General features: G+C 40.9%; 1 protein-coding gene across 1 annotated transcript in view; it reads left to right on the forward strand.

Annotated features, from left to right (window-relative positions):
- Positions 1-3,755: 3,755 nt before the first annotated feature.
- The window catches only part of LOC306943019 (unconventional myosin-VIIb-like), a gene marked incomplete at its 5' end in the record, with an annotated part of 37,583 nt that continues 21,187 nt past the window's right edge, over positions 3,756-20,151 (forward strand). The window contains 21 exons of the mRNA XM_079529224.1: positions 3,756-3,767; positions 5,472-5,573; positions 6,638-6,790; positions 8,431-8,499; positions 8,826-8,941; positions 9,981-10,102; positions 10,254-10,396; positions 10,948-11,061; positions 11,616-11,769; positions 12,624-12,700; positions 13,064-13,183; positions 13,318-13,460; positions 13,949-14,159; positions 14,435-14,570; positions 14,695-14,861; positions 15,203-15,343; positions 16,155-16,313; positions 16,945-17,037; positions 17,533-17,627; positions 18,411-18,495; positions 19,973-20,074. Of these exons, the coding sequence (XP_079385350.1) occupies positions 3,756-3,767; positions 5,472-5,573; positions 6,638-6,790; positions 8,431-8,499; positions 8,826-8,941; positions 9,981-10,102; positions 10,254-10,396; positions 10,948-11,061; positions 11,616-11,769; positions 12,624-12,700; positions 13,064-13,183; positions 13,318-13,460; positions 13,949-14,159; positions 14,435-14,570; positions 14,695-14,861; positions 15,203-15,343; positions 16,155-16,313; positions 16,945-17,037; positions 17,533-17,627; positions 18,411-18,495; positions 19,973-20,074 (2,514 nt within the window). The remainder of the gene's footprint in view (positions 3,768-5,471; positions 5,574-6,637; positions 6,791-8,430; positions 8,500-8,825; positions 8,942-9,980; positions 10,103-10,253; positions 10,397-10,947; positions 11,062-11,615; positions 11,770-12,623; positions 12,701-13,063; positions 13,184-13,317; positions 13,461-13,948; positions 14,160-14,434; positions 14,571-14,694; positions 14,862-15,202; positions 15,344-16,154; positions 16,314-16,944; positions 17,038-17,532; positions 17,628-18,410; positions 18,496-19,972; positions 20,075-20,151) is intronic.

The raw sequence follows: 20,151 nt of genomic DNA on the forward strand, positions 1-20,151 counted from the left end.
AAATCGGTACACACGATCTCTGTAGTCATGTGATCAAGACGAGTCTGTTGGATTTCTCAGATTCTACACTGATTGGCTAACATTGCCTTCCAAAGTTTTCAGGAGTGGCCTGTTTCGTTCAAAATGCTGCACATGTCCTGCTCATCCAGAATTCTATCCTCAGAGATGCTATGAGTGATCTGGCTCTGCATTTCCTCAACAAAATGAAGAAAATTGTTGCAAAAAACAAACATGTTTATATTACTCCTAAACATTTTGCCAAACATCACACACAGTCCTATCCTCCTGGTGGAGACCTGTGCCCAGAAGGGCACTTTTTCTAGTTGTACATGTCTTTATCATTTTGGGTTGAGCGCAACACTCCTACATTAGAGACGGTACACCCATCACAGTCTTTTTTTTTATTTATTTTTTTACAATATTTATTTTATTTGGAAATAGCAGTACAAAAACAACATTTCTATGCATACATAGGACACAAGTGCAGTTCCCAGGATTTTTTTTTTCACCCCTCTTCCCTCCCTCCCCCCTCCAAGTGACTCCATCTCCAGTGTCTCTGTGTCCTGGTTTCTTCAGGACTACATATGGCATCAGGTCAACACTTAACAGGGGCAAAGGGCAATATTGCTTCAGAGTGTACATTTCAGAAGGAGAAAAAGAAGAAAGAGCGGGCAGACAAAAAGAGTAAGACAGACAAAAGAAAAAAGACAAAAAAAAAACAACAATCAAGAAACGAAAGTATTTACAATATTTGCTGAGGGGGACAAAAACAAAACGACTTTGGATTTCGACCATAAGAGGAGGAAGGGTGTCTTAAACATTTTCTACAACGATCATAAAGCAGGCTATTAGGGCCAGTGAGATCACACAAAATCAGCTCTCAGAGGGGCAATGTGTACTATCCAGTTGTTCCAAATTTGGTAGAAATTGTCTAGTCTAGTTCTTAGCATGTATGTTAATTTTTCCATTTTGAAAATATCCAGGACTATTCCGTGCCAATCGTCCATTGTGGGTGTGATTGGGGTTAGCCATCTTCTTGTTATTGACTTTTTGCTGGCTGCCAAGAGCACCTGCAGTAGCTTTGTGTATCTCGACTGGTTAAGACATTCAATGTGGCCCAGGTACAAGGTTGTGAAGTTAAAAGGTATTGGAGTATTAAATACTGAACACAGTGATTTGTGAATATTGTTCCAAAACACCCTCAACTTGGGGCACCCCCAGAAAATGTGAAAGTGGTTGGCTTTCTTTGCCCCACACTGCCTCCAGCACAGCCTATCATCACCTTTGTATTTTTCCTGATACGGGGTCTTAAAATATCTAATAATATTTTTCCAACAATGCTCTCTCCAGTCCATAGAACAGGTTGAGGTAGACTGGAACTCCCAGATCCCTCCCCATACTTCCTCTGAGAGTACAATTCCTGCATCCCTCTCCCATCTCTCTTTGATGTACAACGTGCTTTCATTTTTAGCATCTGAAATGGCACTATATAACTCAGAGATGGATTTACTTGGCTCCACTGTAAGGGCTGACTTCAGTATGAAAAAGAACTCCGATTCAACTGCAGAAAACTCTTTGAATTTACATTCTTGATTGATATAGTGACGCACCTGGAGATATCTGTAAAAGTCAGCCTGTTCCAAACCATGTTTGACCTGTATTGATCTGAAACTATCGATTTAACTTCTTTGTATAAATGACATGTAAGTTGTGACATCTTTCTCTATCCATGACTTAAATCTTATGTCGCCTCTATTTGGGGCAAAATCTGTATCGAAGGCACACCATCTGAAAAGTTTCAACATTGTTTTTAAACCACATGATCTCACAACCTTTTGCCACACAGTTAACGTATGGCTTATCCATACCCCCCCATCACAGTCTTATCCATATCTGTTTATAATATGCTATTGATGGGCTACTCCTACAGATTAGTGGCCTGTGTAAACTATGGTTCATCAGTCCAGTAGCCTACCCGTGTTTTAAAGGATTTGCTGTGATGGTGTCATATCTATTGCACAGCCAAAGATTGTACAGTGTATAATGAGTACTTTGGAGTTAAATGAACACAGAGTTTTATTGTGTATACTATACTACTAGTAAATAGTAACTGCCACCCAATTTTCTTTTCGTCCTCGTAGGCTTGTACACAACCTTTATTGCCATGAGTTCAATTGCCTGATTTATTGAGACCCGCCCAGAGTTTTAGTAGAAGCCTACCTATAGTAATGGACTTTCTAAGAATCTGGAACTTTCTTCCAGTAACTGACCAACAGTCATTCACCCTCCGTGAAACATGTACCATTTTCATATTTGACAAGATTCACACGGTAAGCTAGTAATATTTATGAGAGTTGGTAACTCCTATCAATGTGTAGCCCATTATTGTCTAATCACTATTTAGTGTGAACGAAGAACCTTCTAAGTCCCTACTAATTATCCATAATGTATAAATTATGGATAAGGGGTCAGGAGTCAGGACAGATGGGCCTTTTTGGGAAGTGGTCAGAATAAATTATGGACTTAGATGGTTATTCGTCTCATCCAACATATTGCTGAACAGTATTTTAATTTTAAAAGTGGGATATTATAGACTAATAATTGCTAATTTCAAGAAGGTTAGAAGTTCGCTAGGCTGGAAGGTACCGCAGTCATCTACCATTGTGATACATTTCATATACTTTGATATACACCGGAAGCCCATATTAAATAAAAGTATCCAACGGATATTTACATGTCTGCTGGCAATTCCTCTGACTATATTAATTGCTACTCTACTGGAAGGTATACCTGGTCCTTCGATTACATAATTGTGTATTTACAGCTTTATTGCTGTGATTGTCCACCAGTGGCCCCTCTGATTCACATCGCAGAGGTCCAAAGGCTGTTCCTTGGTTTCACAAGGCATTTTTCAAGGTAAAAAGGAATTAGTTAGAATGTAGCCTACTACTATGTTCTGTTTCATAATAGCAATGTAGCCATCTACAATATATACCCAACATGTTGTGACTGAAATGTAGGCGTTTACTGTATTCCCAATCTGTTCCATGAAGAAAGTAATTCGATCGGATTACACAATACACATGACACATCATCAGTCATTTCTGCCATTTCTAATGTATGCGAATTGCATGGACGAGAGATTGACCTTAAAATCACAGTAATGGTTTGATACTGTATGTGTGCACATAGTGACCAGGAAGGTTTCACTTTTTCCGACTTGAGTGTGCAGTTCAAAGTCAAAGTCCCATAAAATTGCTGTCACTTTGAGTTTGAGTTGACTGTTACCACCTTATGTTAACGACACTCAGCTACTGTACAAACACAAGATCCCTTTGTGTGCGAATGAAGGACTGGAACTAGGATTTTAATGAAGAATCGACTACAAAGTGATTTCAGGTAAACCTGAATTATTAAATGTTTATACAGGATATTTGCTAATTTGTTGGTTTTTATTGTGTTTTCTTTAATGACACTGAGCATCGTCACTCAGTCATTTCTACTCTGTTGCGTGCAGGTTCAATTTCAGAAATGCGATTCTATCTAGTATATCCCAATGAAATATGATTTATGAATTCATCAAAGTTTAGTCAATAGAAGCCATTAGTCAGCTGTTATATTGTTGACAACATAACACCATTCCTAGATTTCCTACACACATTTCGTAAATATGTGTAGGAATGAATGGAAATATGGAATATTCCCTCATGTATGCTTATATTGTGTTTAGGGAATAGGAAAGCTGTGGTTTGGTGATGCTGAGGAAGGTAAGCCCCCTCCTAATCCTGATTTCTATACCATATTCTGTACAAACTCATGGGATATACAGTATATGGGCTTTAATGAAGAAGTCATGACTTTTCCAGGGAATTACTTTTCAGTTTGATAATAATGACTCTGGAATTAGAGAGAGCCAATTATAGGTTTTTATTTCTCATATTTTGCTCTCTTAATGCTCGTTTAATTTTGTTTCGTTTCAGTTAGTTTCCAGAGTGGATTTGCTCATTTAATTTCAGCTTTTGTTTGAACGTTTTGTTTTTGATAGTTTCATTATTACTTGCGCAAGCAGAGCGCGCAAGTACTAGTTTCGCAGGACGATGCGTATGCACCGCCCCAGCAAATGACGTAATGACTACTTGTGCCTGATACGGCAGTGGTGCCAGACTACATACATAGGAGCATTACCTCTAATCCTCCCGACACTAAAACATATCGTCATTACGTCACCATCGAAAACCAATTACACTCATTTGGGATTGGGACCTTTAATCCACATCTTTATTACGTCGTCATTGAGAGCTAGTCATCATTGAGAGCTAGCATATGACGCCAGTTATACCCTGACGTCATATGCTGGGACGGTGCATACGCATCAAAAGTAACCACAGTATACCACTAATCAACTTACAAATTACATATACATATACATAGAGGCATTTCCTGTAATCCACCCGACATTGATCGAGATATACGTCACCATCGAAGGCATTGGGTCCTTTAATCCACATCTTTATTACGATATACTTCATAATACTACTTTTTTACATGCAAAAAGTAGGTACGTAGCAAATAGCTAAACCTAATAATTCAATATTTCAATCGTTCTTTCAGAGAGAAGCTGAGATTTGACAGTTTGTAGCGGTCGACAGTACTTGCGCGCTCTGCTTGCTACTTGTGTGCAACAAGCAAGTAGGCACTCGACAGAGTGCAGTTCTAGTTATTATTATTATTATTATTACGTTTATATATTTTATTATTTATTTATAACGGGTGTTTGTCAGGGAAAACAGTTAAGACATTCAGAGTAGGTATTAAATACACTGTACAATACAAACACTTTGTGAAGGCAATTGACTCCAGTCTCAATCAACACCAATGCATCTTATGCTTGTTCCGTTCCGTTGACAAATTTGAACAAATTGACAGAGACTAGACACACATTTTCCTGCACAAGTCCTGACAGTTTTACCCTTTTGCTAATATAGCCTGCCTGCTTGCTCTGGGGATAAATGTAATCTTGACAACCAGGTCAAAATTCATGTCTAACAGTCTAGGTGAGACAATGTGAAGATCAGGGATACAATTATTTTGTATTTACATACTCTGATACAGATCACACAGAATATTTTATTCCTAAAATAAATGTAAAAAAAAGTTCCTGTTGAAATACAATTCCTTCAAGGAAATACTTTCAAGTGTAAACTGTGTGGTGGTAATAACTGAATCATCATAAAACATTAACCCTGGCCTGGGCCATGGCTCAATGGTCCAGGCACCTTGGCTGGTAATCCAGTCTGGCAGTGTGCCGCGGGTTCGACTCCCGATCCTGACGGCCTTTACTGCATGTCTTCCCCCCCATCTCTCTCCCCATTTCCTGTCAACCTACTGTCTGTCCCTCCATAAAATATATAAAATAAAGGCGAAAGCCAAAAAAACATTAACCCTACTGGTACTGTTTTCCGTGTTCCCAGGGGGAGTGGGTGTGGGTGGACTCCAGTATTGGGGTGCTCATCGGAGCCAGGGTCAAAGTGACAGGTTCTGGTCACCAGATTCTGGTCGACGATGAGGGAAACGTAAGTGTGTGCATGTGTGTTATTAAGACCACTGCTGTTTTTTTACACACCATATCACACCTTGCTTCAACCTTGACAGTCTGTATAGTCTTATTTCAGGAATTTAAAAGACAAAAGGCGCCCTTTAGAAAACACACACTCCACATCTGAGATCTTGGATACTTTGCACACGATACATCTGCTCAGTTTAATCTAAATTCAATGCAGTTGCTAACACTGAGTGGAACAAATTCTGAGATTATCGGATCAGTGACGCGGTTGATTCTAAAAGCAGTGGCCGTACTGTAGGTATGTTAGTGGTCGTTCTCGCCGCAGTTGTAGCAACATTGAAATTAGGCAGAGATGTCCAATCTTCTGCCAACATAAGATTATACTCAACCTATTTGGGGTCCCATCATTGTCATTGTACTCCACTGTTTGATGCAAAGCATTCTATATGTCGGTGGTTCACAAAGTGGGGTCTCGGGACCCAGAGGTGTCCTTGAGGGACATCCAGGTGGTTCCAGCTAAATGAGTGAAACACATCAAATTCACTTTAACCACTTTAACTCTACATAGGCTATTTTCAAAAGATCTTGAAAAATCTGGAATATTTTGTAAACACTAATCTACTATGGGGAGTAGGCTACCTGGGACAAATGGGGGTCCACAGGCAAAAACATATTAATTTGGGCGTCCTTGAGTAGGATAAACACTGGCACCGCATGAGTTTTCCTGATGTGATAAACTGTCAGAATCAGCTTTTGTTGCGTTTGTTTATGTGCTAAAAGAGTGACATTGAGAGCTGTTTCCCCGTTACAATGGAAGTCAATGAGACTTTGTATTTTGTATTTCTTTTTGTATTTTGCATTTTGTATTTCTTAAATTGCTAATAAACAACGCAACAGAGCGAAATAATTCTAGTTTGCCCATAATAAGGTAAGAAAACAGCCCACACCTCTAAGAAAGTGGTCTTACCCTTTAAGTAAGGGGCGCTAGCCCCTCCTATACACAGCTTTGTGTGTTTGAGTGTTTTGAGTGTGATTTTTTTTTTATCGTATGCCTGACTCCATTCATTTCCGCAGGAACACAATCTCTCCCTGGAGGAGCAGACCTCGCTCAGGGTCATGCACCCTACGTCAGTGGAGGGGGTGGACGACATGATCCGCCTGGGTGACCTCACCGAGGCTGGACTCCTACGGAACCTGATGGTCCGACATAAGCAAGGCCTCATCTATGTAGGTTCCTTACTTCCTTCCTCAACATACCAGTATACTCTGTAAAATCCTGATTGTTCATTTAACTCTGAGTGTACAAATGAAGCCAAATGGATCCATAAGATCCAACATGCTACCACAACATGCATTCTCTGAATGGGTTTACTGTATGTCCATTTTTGTTAAATTAACCCTGGTGATTTTGCTGTGTAGGCCTATATATCTAAGCATACACATGATAGACACCATTTTCATTCATATATCGACTGTCCATATTCATTGATAGATGTGCTCACTCAGAGATCCCATGGAGACATCTAGTGCCAGCAGCTCAGTGTTTGATCATCTTTTATCTTACTTAGTGTTATTTTAAAATTATTTTAATCGTCTTGTTGGATTATTTAGAACCTGTTCATTAGCCATATTCTACTTTATTTGCATGTTATGTAGACAGATGCCAGGTCATTATTGACCTGGCATCCTATAGTGTTTACATGGATTTTGTTTGGATATTTTACTGTTAGACTGATGATAGGTTCTTGGCTTATGATCCCAGATTACTATTTCTATGCATTTGATGTATTACCTTGTGTTGTCCTTGCTTATTGTAAGTCGCTCTGAATTAAAGGAGCATTCAGTGATTTGGGTGATTTGGAAAACCCCCCGGTCCGCCCGGTAACAAGATGTGCACATGCACGCACTACAGTGGGGGGACACAAGACAGGCCAACAGCACACACACTAAGGCCCGCCCCCGCTCGATCAAGATTGGCGGAAGGCCCCTCTCTATCCTGATTGGATGAAGGCTGGGCCAGGGGTTAACTGGGGACAGGGAGGAACTTCTTATATGGTCAGCACACTCTATAGTAGGGAGGATTATCACAACAAAACAAAAAAAGAAGTGATATTTGAATAAGTGAAATCACTTATACCTTTAACGGTGTCTGCTAAATGCCTAAATTGTTATTCTGGCGAGGAGTGGGAATCGACACCCCATCCAGTCACATGACGTAAGAGGAGTGGGGAAACCCCACCCTATCTAGTCACATGACGTAAGAGGAGTGGGAACCCCACCCCATCCAGTCGCATGACGCAAGAGCCAAATGGCCTCTGTACTGTATGAACGGTCAAACATTTCCAGGCAGAGAAATGCAGGAAGTGCACCTGCTCCAAACACTTCACCTGTCCCTTCTTGTCTCAGATTCCATGGCTGTCAGGTGGAAACCTTGTATGTCCAAAACAGATTACTTTTCTGGAAATGTAAAGAAATCACCTGCCTTCCAATGGATCCAATGTAGTTATTATTGTTTTGTCGCAAGACTGTGTTAATACTTTTCATTGATTAGTTTAAATATTTATAAAATCCAGCACAGACTAGACTTAACCACTTTCAGCCTGGTTCAACCTTGATCAAACCTTTTCAATAATAGCAAAATACATGCATACGTATGGGCAATCATTTATTTAAAAAAATAAATAAATAAATGAAATATGGAGATACAATGTTTCTGCCTGGACAGCGACAATACAGTATTGCTAAATGTGACTTTCTCGTGAAATACTGTATTTCCAGTAAGGACATGTTATTTTGCTGCTATCTTGTAATTATATTGACAGCCATCAAAGTTTATTGTCGCGCTGTTATTTTCTGTTTCTTATCAGACATACACAGGCTCCGTGCTGGTGGCAGTGAACCCATACCAGGAACTACCCATTTATACTGGTGACCAGGCAAGTCTGAACCTAGAACTGATACATACTTTCTGCCTTAACCCGTTAAAATCGGGGAAAGCTTCTGTGTAATTTTAAATTGAAGCTATAGCAACATACTTTCAGGTTTTAGAACACAAATAGCAGATATACAAGCTCACAGCGCATCACTTTTTGCTGCACTGCAAGCTTGTACATCTTTTTTATTTATTTTTTATCTTGAATTTTTTGCAAAATGTTGAATCATTTTGCTTCTTTTTTTAGCTCTCATCTGGGAGTCCCTGGTACAAAACATTTTCAGGTGGGGATCATGTGGGTTAAGTGGTTAATATTGTGCTTTTCTGCAGGTGAGGCTGTACCATGGTCGCAAGCTTGGAGAGCTCCCCCCACATGTCTTTGCCATCGCGGACACTTGTTACCACAACATGAGACGCAACCAGAAGAGCCAGTGTTGCATTATCAGGCAAGAATATCCACATTCTAATAAATAAGTCTCCAAGGTTTTTGGTAACAGGCCGACATTGATGGATAAAGGATCAAGCGATAACTATTACTAGTTGTAGTAAAAGGTAAACGGGGCGTTTATATAGTGTTTTTATCCATTTATATAGTGCTTTTATCCAAAGGTAAATGGGGCATTTATATAGTGCTTTTATCCAAAGGTAAATGGGGCATTTATATAGTGCTTTTATCCAAAGGTAAATGGGGCATTTATATAGTGCTTTTATCCAAAGGTAAATGGGGCATTTATATAGTGCTTTTATCCAAAGGTAAATGGGGCATTTATATAGTGCTTTTATCCAAAGGTAAATGGGGCATTTATATAGTGCTTTTATCCAAAGGTAAATGGGGCATTTATATAGTGCTTTTATCCAAAGGTAAATGGGGCATTTATATAGTGCTTTTATCCAAAGGTAAATGGGGCATTTATATAGTGCTTTTATCCAAAGCGTAGATTGTGCATTACATTCACCCATTCACACACCGATGGCGGAGGAAACCATGCAAGGCACCAACCTGCACATCAGGAGCAATTAGGGGTTCAGCATCTTGCTCAAGGACACTAACTCTGGGGGAACCCAAGATCGAACTGGAAACCTCGGCACGTACGCCCCCCATCCGGCCACTCTACCCCTGAGACCCTGCCGCCACTGTGTAGTAGGAGCAGCAGTAGTAGTAGTAGTAGTTCTGTTTTCAGAATATAAGCTCCCTCTATTTTTTATTTTTTTTCATCTTTGGTTTGGTTCATAACTTCTTGACCTTTCCTCGTATTACCTTTCTTGTGTTTCATTCTTATTACTCTTTATGGTGCTGTCATGACACCTGCATTTCCCTTCAGAGATCAATACAGTTGTATCTTATCTCATCTCATCTTATCCCATCTTATCTTGTACTGTATACACGATAATACGAAATACTTTCTGTTTCTGTGAATTCCTTCCGCTTTTGACTTTTTTCTCTCTCTCTCTCTCTCTCTCTCTCTCTCTCTCTCTCTCTCTCAGTGGTGAGTCCGGAGCAGGAAAGACAGAGAGCACTAAGTTGATTCTGCAGTTCCTTGCTGCAGTTAGCGGTCAACACTCCTGGATTGAACAGCAGATACTGGAGTCCAACCCAATTCTAGAAGGTACTATAATGGCGGTAACACACACACACACACACACACACACACACACACACACACACACACACACACACACACTAAAACACACACTAAAACACACACTAAAACAGTCAAAATACAATAAAAAAATCTACTCTTGTGCACCCTACTACAGCTTTTGGAAATGCCAAAACTGTTCATAATGACAACTCGAGTCGGTTCGGGAAATACTTGGAGATCTTCTTCAACAAAGATGGAGTCATTGAAGGTGCATGTGTGGAGCAGTACCTCCTGGAGAAGTCCCGTGTTTGCCATCAAGTAAATACACACCCAGTAGTCAGAGCTTACTTTTCCTTATCGTTCCCTATGGTCAATCCATACTCAATAAAGGTATATAGTATAGGTAATTAAATAATGTACTTTAGTTATTGCCTGGGTCAAGAGTTCTAAACGTTTAATCCCTATCAGAGTGGATATCTGATCCATCCACTTTTTGGTTGTTAAACATATTTGATTATGGTAGTTCTTGACATACAGTACTGTTTGTAAGATAATTCTATGATCATCACAGATTGGATGTCAATGTTACTGTGAAGAAAACAGACCATTAATGCTATAAGTGTATTTTCTCACAATATTGTGCATACACTTAGGGAAACATGAAAGCAGCTTATTCCCTTGATTTGGTTTTGTGTGTAATATTTAAATCACTCATTATGTAGTTATTTGTACACAGTAAAATCCTCAGTGTGCAAATGGATCCAAATGGACCTAAAGGGTCAATTTGGCTCCATTTGCACGCTCTCAGAGTTAAATGAACACTCAGAATTTTACAATTGTAAAAGTGAATTGTTGTTGCACAACCCCAGGCCCAGGGGGAGAGGAACTACCACATGTTCTACTCCATGCTGGCAGGGATGACAGCAGAGCAGAAGAAGACTCTGTGCCTGGAGGACGCCGCAAAATACAAATTCCTCACAAGGGTAATTACAGTTCAATTTGGAAACCCAAGTTCTAAAATAAAATTAACCAGACTCCCCAAAAAATGCTCTCAGCAAATTCGTGACAGATGTGTACAAAATGTGGATCTGGTATTGCTGTGTAAGATACATCTGACAATTATAATCAATATAGCATTTAAAAGTAGGTAAAGCAAACTCATAGAGCCTTTAAACATACCGTAATCTTACTGAATGTCACAGGCATGTGTCCTAATGACATTTTCCACCCCTGATCACTGTGATTGGCTGAGACGTGCAGACGGAGCGGGTGAATGAAGCACGGACCGAGAGACGCACAGAGGGAGTGCTTGTTTAGTTGTTTTGTTTCACGTGATAACCTATGCTGGCACTCACTGGCCTAGCGGCTTGCTCGAGCGGGCCTCATGAGCCTCAAGGCCTTGCTGGCTTGTTTACGAATCTCAAAAAATTGCGTGAAACAAAACAAGTGCTCCCCGAACAAAACAAAAAAAGAAAATCACATACAACCAAATAACAGTTGATATGATCTCCCTATAACTCGTCTGATCATTGTGCAGGGTGACTGTATCTTGTGTGAGGCACGTGAAGATGCCAAGGACTACACACGAATCCGCTCTGCTTTGAAGATCCTGACCTTCACAGAGACCCAGTGCTTGGAAATCCTCCAGCTGCTGGCAGCCATACTGCATCTGGGGAACGTCGGCTTCGAAGGTGGAGCCTCTCTGGTGTTCTCTAGTTCAGCTGGAGTGGATTACACAGTCGTATAGTTCGTTCAGAATTATAAAATATCAGAGATAGTAAGGTGATGCCATGTTACGAGTAAGATCCGATATGAAGGTTTGAAAACCTTCAAAAAGTTGAAAGTCACACACTCACTTTTCCATATTTTCTTTGCAATTTTGTTATTGCCTGTGGTCCCTGTCACTGCCATTCACTACTGCTGGCCTGGGGACACACAGATTTGTCAGCCGTGTTTTGACAGTGAGGAGTTTCACTGAGACAATTTAACAAAGTTGAGATTCTCCCCCCAGATCCACTCTTCCTGTACTTTTAAACAGCTTTCAAACAATTACTTTGTCTATGAATCTCCTTCCTCTGTCGTAACCACATGAGAAACCCAAATCAACCCACCTCCTTACCAAAGACCAGGAGAACACTGCAACATTTCTAAAGTGACACTACCTGCCACTGAATCAGAGAGAAAACTGCGAGAAGATTGGTACAAATCCTGACAACTTCGGCAGACCTTAACAACAAACGTGGCCCTAAATCTAACCATAACTATTTCAAATTTGATTGTCAATTGATTGCCAGGGCAGTGCACAGCCTGGTAGTAAGTGCTGCCCGAGAAGCGAAATTCAGGGCAAAAAAGTCCCTTAACCAAGATGCCCATGCACATTAGGCTATGCATTGTACATGCTCAAGAGCTTAATACAATAGAAATATATATTATATAATTTATCTACCTAATAGTCCAAAATTGTATAGTGCAACTTTACTCTTTACATGTTATATTGTTAATTTCTTATAGAAGAGATTGATCCTCTTTTCATGTTTCCCACCAGCTACGACCTCCAGTAACATGGATAGCTCTGATGTCAGCACCTCAGAACACTTCAGCCTTGCGGCTAAACTCCTTGAGGTGAGCCTTTCTCTCCTTGCACTATTATTTATACCTAGAACAAAAATACCTCACATCTGTGTCATGTGGATATGAGTGAAGAGGAATGCTTCTAACACAGCAGTAAATCAGTGTCTATTGTCTCTCTGAAATTAATGGTAATAATTCAAATAACAGAGTCAGAATGACTTCATTTGTATGAAGTATGATGTTTATACAGAGTACATTCATTGGATTCCTTACTTGCTGAGCTATTGTTGGAGCTGAATGCAGATTTTCCTTTTTTGGGGTTGAAATAAATATTGGCTGCACAAAAGGTAATATTTAAGGAGATATTAGGAGATATTTGGTATCTCTGTACAATATTTTCTCCTTTTTCTTCAGGTACAGAGTGCATCCCTTTCTAAGAGTCTGACCCATCGGTCGTTCCACACCAACAGGGAGAGGGTGACTAAACCGCTCAGCACTGAACAGGCCTCTGACTGCAGAGACGCCTTTGTCAAGGTAACGGTGGCCAGCCACTGGTTATTTACTATCAGAACAAAACATAACACAACTTGTGTGCTCCATGGCTTTCATTTTTCAACATCTGGGTCCTGTACATTACAACTTAAATGATGGGTCTGTGACTCTTCCAGGCAATATACAACAAACTGTTCATATGGATCGTCAAGAAAATCAACAGCGTCATCAATAAGACGGCAGCCAAACGCCCCAAACATTCCTCTCAGTCCATCGGCCTGCTGGATATCTTTGGCTTCGAGGACTTTGAAATAAACAGGTGATGTTGAGGTCTCACTTCTAGCTGAAGACTATACTCTATACCAGTGGTTCTCAACCTATGGGGGAGGGGGGAGAAAGAAAGAAAGAAAAATGAAATTAAGTAATCAACAAACTACTATAAAAACTGGTCAAACATTGGCCAAATTGTCAAATAATATAAGAATGAGGCAAAATTGTGAAAATAGCCAATCCACAAGCTCACAACGCCTCACAACGTGATTCGTTGTGATCTTGTAGATCGGCTATTTTCATAATGTTTATCTGAGGAGCTTGTAGATCGGCTATTTTCACAATGTTTAACTGGGTAACCGAGTCAAAAAAATGGAATGCCTCAACTTCTACAGGCAAGTTGTCAGGGTGGGGGTTCCCAGTTCATTTTGGGGGGTCATGGCCTGAAAAGGTTGAGAACCACTGCTCTACCACAGTAGATTACACCTATAGCCATTTCTAAATTAACTCAATAAATATCACCGCTTGATTTGACAGCTTTGAGCAGCTGTGCATCAACTTTGCCAACGAGCAGCTCCAGCAGTTCTTTGTGCATCACATCTTCAAGCTGGAGCAGGATGAGTACCTGAAGGAGGGCATCGTCTGGAACTACATCGGATTCTGCGACAACCAGCCGACCCTGGACCTGTTGGCCGGGACATCCTGTAACCTGCTGGCGCTCATTGATGAGGAGAGTCATTTCCCAAAGGTATCGTCCTGTTGTTGTTCTCGTCATGTCAAGTAATGATTGAGTAGGAGATCATTTTAGAATATGCTTATGCTGCTCAGTATATCTTTTTAAGCTTGAATAAATGTGTCAACTCACTCAGTTTTAACTTATGAGTTCAGGTAGCCTCAGAGCCCAGGTGTCAGGGACCCAGGATTTCTAGCCTGGCTGTAATTAATATGATGGGTGAAATGAGATTTGGTGGTTCACTACACTAGTAGAGGGGTTATTGATGATTGTTTTTGTCGGGTGAACAGGGCACAGACATGACTATGCTGAACAAGATGAACCAGCAGCATTGCAGAAACATCATGTACATCCCCTCTAAGAGCGAGCACGACACAGATTTTGGGATCCGCCATTTCGCTGGAGTAGTTCACTACGAGTCAGAAGGTACACAAACTAATCACTTGACCTTCCTTATTTAATATCTCATTAGACATAATAATCCTGGCCCGCAAACAATAGCTGAGTAATGATTTGAGGTTCTTTTTTCTTTTTCTTTTTTGTATTCAAGGATTCTTGGAGAAGAACAGAGACGCGATCAGTTCTGACATCATGAAGACCATTGAGTCGTCCACAAATAAGTTACTTCATGTGATTTTTGAGTCTGAGCTTAAGATCAATGGAGTGAAGAGCACCGGCAACAGCAAGATTGTCATGACACCCAAGGGTTCTCTGCGGGTATGAAACAAGTGTAACTTTAATTCTAAAGAGCCAACTCAAAAAGAGTCTAATCTATGATCATGTCAGAAACCAGTGTACATGGACATAGCTTTTAACAGTCACAGTTGCTAAAAGTGCTGAAAGGTTTCTAATCTGTGTGATGGACTATGGCAAATCATCATTGTATCCAGTGAGCCAGTAGGGTAGGCTACAATAGCAGTCTGGAGACAATTGGCGTAACGCCTACATTGGGAGAAAAAGGCGGTAAAAATAATTGGCTATTTCTAAAACAAATACATAAATAGTCGTTATTGTATGCGTCATTGAAAAGTAGTGGTCTTCCTCCTGTGACTTCACAGGGCAAGGCTGATGGCCGCAAGCAGATGCCGACGCTGAGTGCTCAGTTCCGCCAGTCTCTGGAATCCCTGATGAAGAAGCTGTCTGCCTGCCAGCCGTTCTTCATCCGCTGCTTCAAGCCCAACGACGATAAGCAGTCCAATGTGAGTTCCTAAATGCCCAGGACCCCCAAATAGCATAGCCTCTGGCTGTGGCCCCCTATTGGCAAAACAGATATCAAATAAAATAAAATATATATTATATAAAAAATAGTGAACATATAATATATAATAACACCACACAAAGTGTGTCTCTGTGTTTCCGGAGCTATCCTCACAAACCTCTGGACTGCTCAGCGGCAAAATATTTTGCACATACCCTGTATGCTAGTCTCGCGTGGTCAGACTCTTGCCTCCCACAATTTGCTTACAATGCTACAATTACAATGCTTCCGTCATACAGTCTGGAGAACGGAAGCTCTGATCATGAGCAAGTGATAAAGCGGAAGTGAAGCCTCCTCCCCACTTCTATCATCTAAGCATGTAGCTTGCTGCTTAGCAGAAATGGATATGAAAAAATAAAGATATATATATATATGCCATTGTGGAATAGTTGTCTGGCTACGCAAGACTACCTGTAGGCCAACGAAGAACCTCTGTGCATCTAATTCACCTATGTGAATTTACCTTTTAAAATATTTAACTTTCATATTTTATAATTGAAATCAAAGGGGCTCCCTTTCTTACTGACGTCATCAGTATAGTGTTATCCATATGTCAGAAATAAATAATAAAATCAAATGGCATGCAACCTTTATTGTCCTTTTGCCCACATAATCCCTCAATACAAATCGAATCATGCAGAGTGCAGACATGAAGTCCGAGCTAAAATCACATTTGAACCCATTGTTTATTCTTTCACTGAGCAGTTCTGTGCCATGTTACAGTATCATTCATTCATTCGTGTCACCTTCAGACATTTGACAGGGCGTTGTGTACGCGCCAGCTGAGGTATTCTGGTATGGTAGACACCATCCGTGTCCGGAAGTTGGGATTTCCAATTCAACATACCTTCAAAGAGTTCCTACAACGTTACAGAGTGCTTCTCAGAACGACAATCTGTGACCCTAAAACAGTAAGTCATGGCCTACTCATGATGATGTTAATATAGTGCTTAAGATGCTAGGTGACTGACTGTGATATATACGTAACATACAGTATTAACCAGCATTGTGTGGGTAGTGGGTTGCACTGTGTGCGACTCACTACCTTATTTAAAGGACCACTTCACCACTTTTCAACATCTCTTCATATAATTGGTCCTCACTAATGTTCATGATAAAACACCACAATTTTTTCCTACTCAGTCTGTGTCTCATAGGAGGGCTTTGGGCAGTTCGGACACCCGTCCACCAGTGACATCATCATTAGGCAGATTTTTTTTTAAACAAGATTTGTTTTAAAATATATTTAGATTTGTATTATCGTGAGAACGATGGCTTCAACTTTTGCATTGCAACTTTTCAGGAAAAGAAAGCCTGCCGTTTCTATTAGCTTGGATTCACCATCGATGATGTCACTGGTGGACAGGTTTCTGAACTGCCCACAGCCTTCCTATGAGACACAGACTGAGTAGAAAAAAATGGTGGTATTTTATCATGAACATTAGTGAGGACCAATTATAGGAAGAGAAGTTGAAAAGTGGTGAAGTGGTCCTTTAAGTGTCAAATTATGTTCAAATGTAAGATGTTTTGTTGACCCTTTAGGCAACAACTGTGGCCTGTTGTCAAGCAATCTGCAAGGCTACCATAACAGAAGGGGGAGACTGGAAAATAGGCAAGACCAAGATGTTCCTCAAGGTGCAGAAAACTTGTATAATTTCCCCTTGTTTTCCAGGCGTTAACACATTGTCATGTGATAACAATACTATGAACTTATGGCCTCATGCTAATTGACAACATTATGAATGTTCATCATTGGTTGGATGGTATGAAAAAATCACACCCGTGTGAAGTGAGGGCGCTCTTATCATCGTACATCATCATGACGTAAAATAGACACTGTATATTTTCTCAGACACTGAGACACTATGACGTAAAATTATCCATTCATTGTCAATGGGAATTTAATGTTTGTGTAGGACAAAGTTTGTGCACACACACCAAAAGCTGGATATAAGAGGGGCTAGCGCCCCTCAAAAAATAGGTAGAATGTGCAAGAAGCAATTGTACAGATTTATGCTTTCAGTTTGACTTTAAATGGACTTTGTTTGTTTGTTGGACTTGGATCAGCTCATGAATTGAAACACAGTCTTAGCAGAGGTATTATCTTAATGACATTTCACCCAATTTCAGGATGCACATGACTCTCTCCTGGAGCGCGCGCGAGAGGATGAACTCAACAGGAAGGCTCTCGTCATACAGAGAGTCATGCTGGGATACCATGACAGGTATGACAGCAGTATGAAATGACATGATGCGGTCCCTTATTTGGGGTACTTCCGGGTGTTTCAAACGCCACTGAGCAACTTTCACTGAAATGAATAGCTGGGGGTGGGCAGGGCAGTCCACCCTCTAGATATATTATAACTCTATGGATATAATACACTTACAGTATGTAACACATATATGACGCATACATTCCCCATAGCCTCAGTACAGATGTAGAAGTATTTATTTACATTACTATAATAAAGGGAGGCAACAAAAAGTGTGCTCCTCAGAGCAGAGATATTTGCCAGGCCAGGTTGCCTTAGCCTGGCTAATAAGCCAGACCGAATCATCCGTTGGCAAAAAGAAATTGCCTGCCGGCGGATTACAGTCTGGAGAGGCTCAATTGTACGCCCATTTCCTACACCAGAGAACTGGTGTGGCCAATCGGGACACGGTATGCAATATGGGCGGGCTTTGGTACAGTGACGTTCAATGCTTGAGACCTTTGACTGACAGTAGCTCTAACCAATTGTGTCAAAGAGAAAATGTTTGAACCCGCCGCCTGGGAAACAAGATCCATACACTTTTTTTTGGCATTCTTTGTAAAAATGGGTCCCTCCCGCAAACTTTGGAAGGAAATCATTGCCAATGGAATATGGAAAATCTGAATGATACATGACTCAAGAGATCACAAGAGATGTCAATTTAAGCCTTGTTTAGTGAAGGAAGATTGATGGGTGGCATATATTTAGTTATTAATCAACACAATGATGACTTTTGTCTATTTTCTCCTTTTGTAGAAAGTGCTTTGTGAATAAAAGGAGTGCAGCTGTGGTCATACAGAGACATTGGAGAGCTCACATGATGGACAGACGTCTCAGAAAGGTCGTTGAACATCAGAGCAGACATCTCCCAGCTCATACAACATGATGGGTTTCACTTTGTTTATAAATAGAGGTCACCTTGGGCTCCATTTTCGTTCGATCTTTCTAAATACACTGTTTAGGGATTTAGCAGTGGGTAAGGGGTGTTCCACCACTAAAGTTGGTATTTTGGTTACCTGTCTAAATCCCTAAAACACCTCCGTTACCCGTTATATTATGCATAGGTGTGGTTTGGGCGTTACAATAATCAAACCAATCACCGGTCCACGTGCCATTGCCTTTAAGATATCCCATATCCGTTGCCTGTTATGCCCAGTTCTATATTGCTTCATAGCCTTACGGTCTATAGCCCATAGAAGAGTGATGTGTTGCTGCCTTGAAGTCTCACTTGTCGCGCACGCGGCACAATGCCTGGCACAAATAACTTCTTTGACTATAAAATGATATAAACACAATGGACACAAGGAAGTGGCAGGCACTCACTTCTGATTATAGGAAAATTACAAAGAGATGCATAGGAGAATAAGGAGAGATGATGCAGCCTGCACTACGCGGACATCTCCATGCAGGCGCCGCTCTTTACCAAACTAATTTGGCATGCGGTTTACGGGTGCTTTTAAACTCCACTTTGCGCCTTCCCAAATGTGTGTGACCAAAATAGCAATTTAGGGGAAAACACAGGACCAAAATACTATTAAGTGACAGAGCAAGCTCCTATATTCGAAATTTTCGGGCAGCGGCTGAATTGTGGGCCGCGTCGCGGGTAAAGGCAGCGACAAAAATGGAGTCCCTTGTCTTAAACCCTCTAGACTCAACTAGGACTCCTAGTTGGCTCTGTGCATGGACTGCAAATAATTTCCCCCAACATTTCCGATCTACAAGCTCACAACGCATCATGTTTCCCACCAGAATGTGGATGCTGGGGAATTCACAGAGACAAATGAAAGTTAATTAAATATTGAAGTACTACTATTATGCAATCCCACTTTCAATTATTCCCACTTTTTCCCCCTTTTCTCCCAATTTAACCATTCCCACTTCCCATTGTACACTAAGTACTGCAGTCCCTTGTTGCTGATGACCACTACTGCTTCTTTTCACTTCCTAATTTCACTAGTCGGTCGTAACACTAGGAGGGCGTAATGCATGTGGGGAAACATGCCCTACTTCCCAGTTCATCCTCCCACTGAACAGGCGCTCTGAGCAACCGCTATAGGAGTAGCTACAGCAGCGACAGAGCTAGGCTCATCCAGCTTCCCTCCCTTGAAGGAGGCCGATTGTGTTGTGGGCTTAAATTACCCCTGTGCCACCTGAGCAACCCTTAATTAGACATTCTACCTACACTAGGTAGAAATTACACACAGTTCCAGTTGCTACTCCACAGTGTAATGGTAATTCAATCTGAAAATGTGCTGTGGTGTTTTCTTGGTTCCACTGACCTAGTCCACTCATGATTCGTTGTCCGGCGCTCCTTCTAGGTCAAGCATGGCTTTGAACGCCTGGTAGCAAAGGTCCGTGCTCGCCAGCTTCAGCTACAGTACCAGCGTAAGAGAGCAGCGACAATCACCATTCAGAGCCAGGTATAGGCAGTGTAAAACTATACTGTGGCTTTTGACTGTGGCTGTGTTTTTACTAGTTCTTTGTAATGTTACACGAC

Source organism: Electrona antarctica (assembly GCF_951216825.1).
Source record: "Electrona antarctica genome assembly, chromosome: 19".
NCBI classification, from domain to species: domain Eukaryota; kingdom Metazoa; phylum Chordata; class Actinopteri; order Myctophiformes; family Myctophidae; genus Electrona; species Electrona antarctica.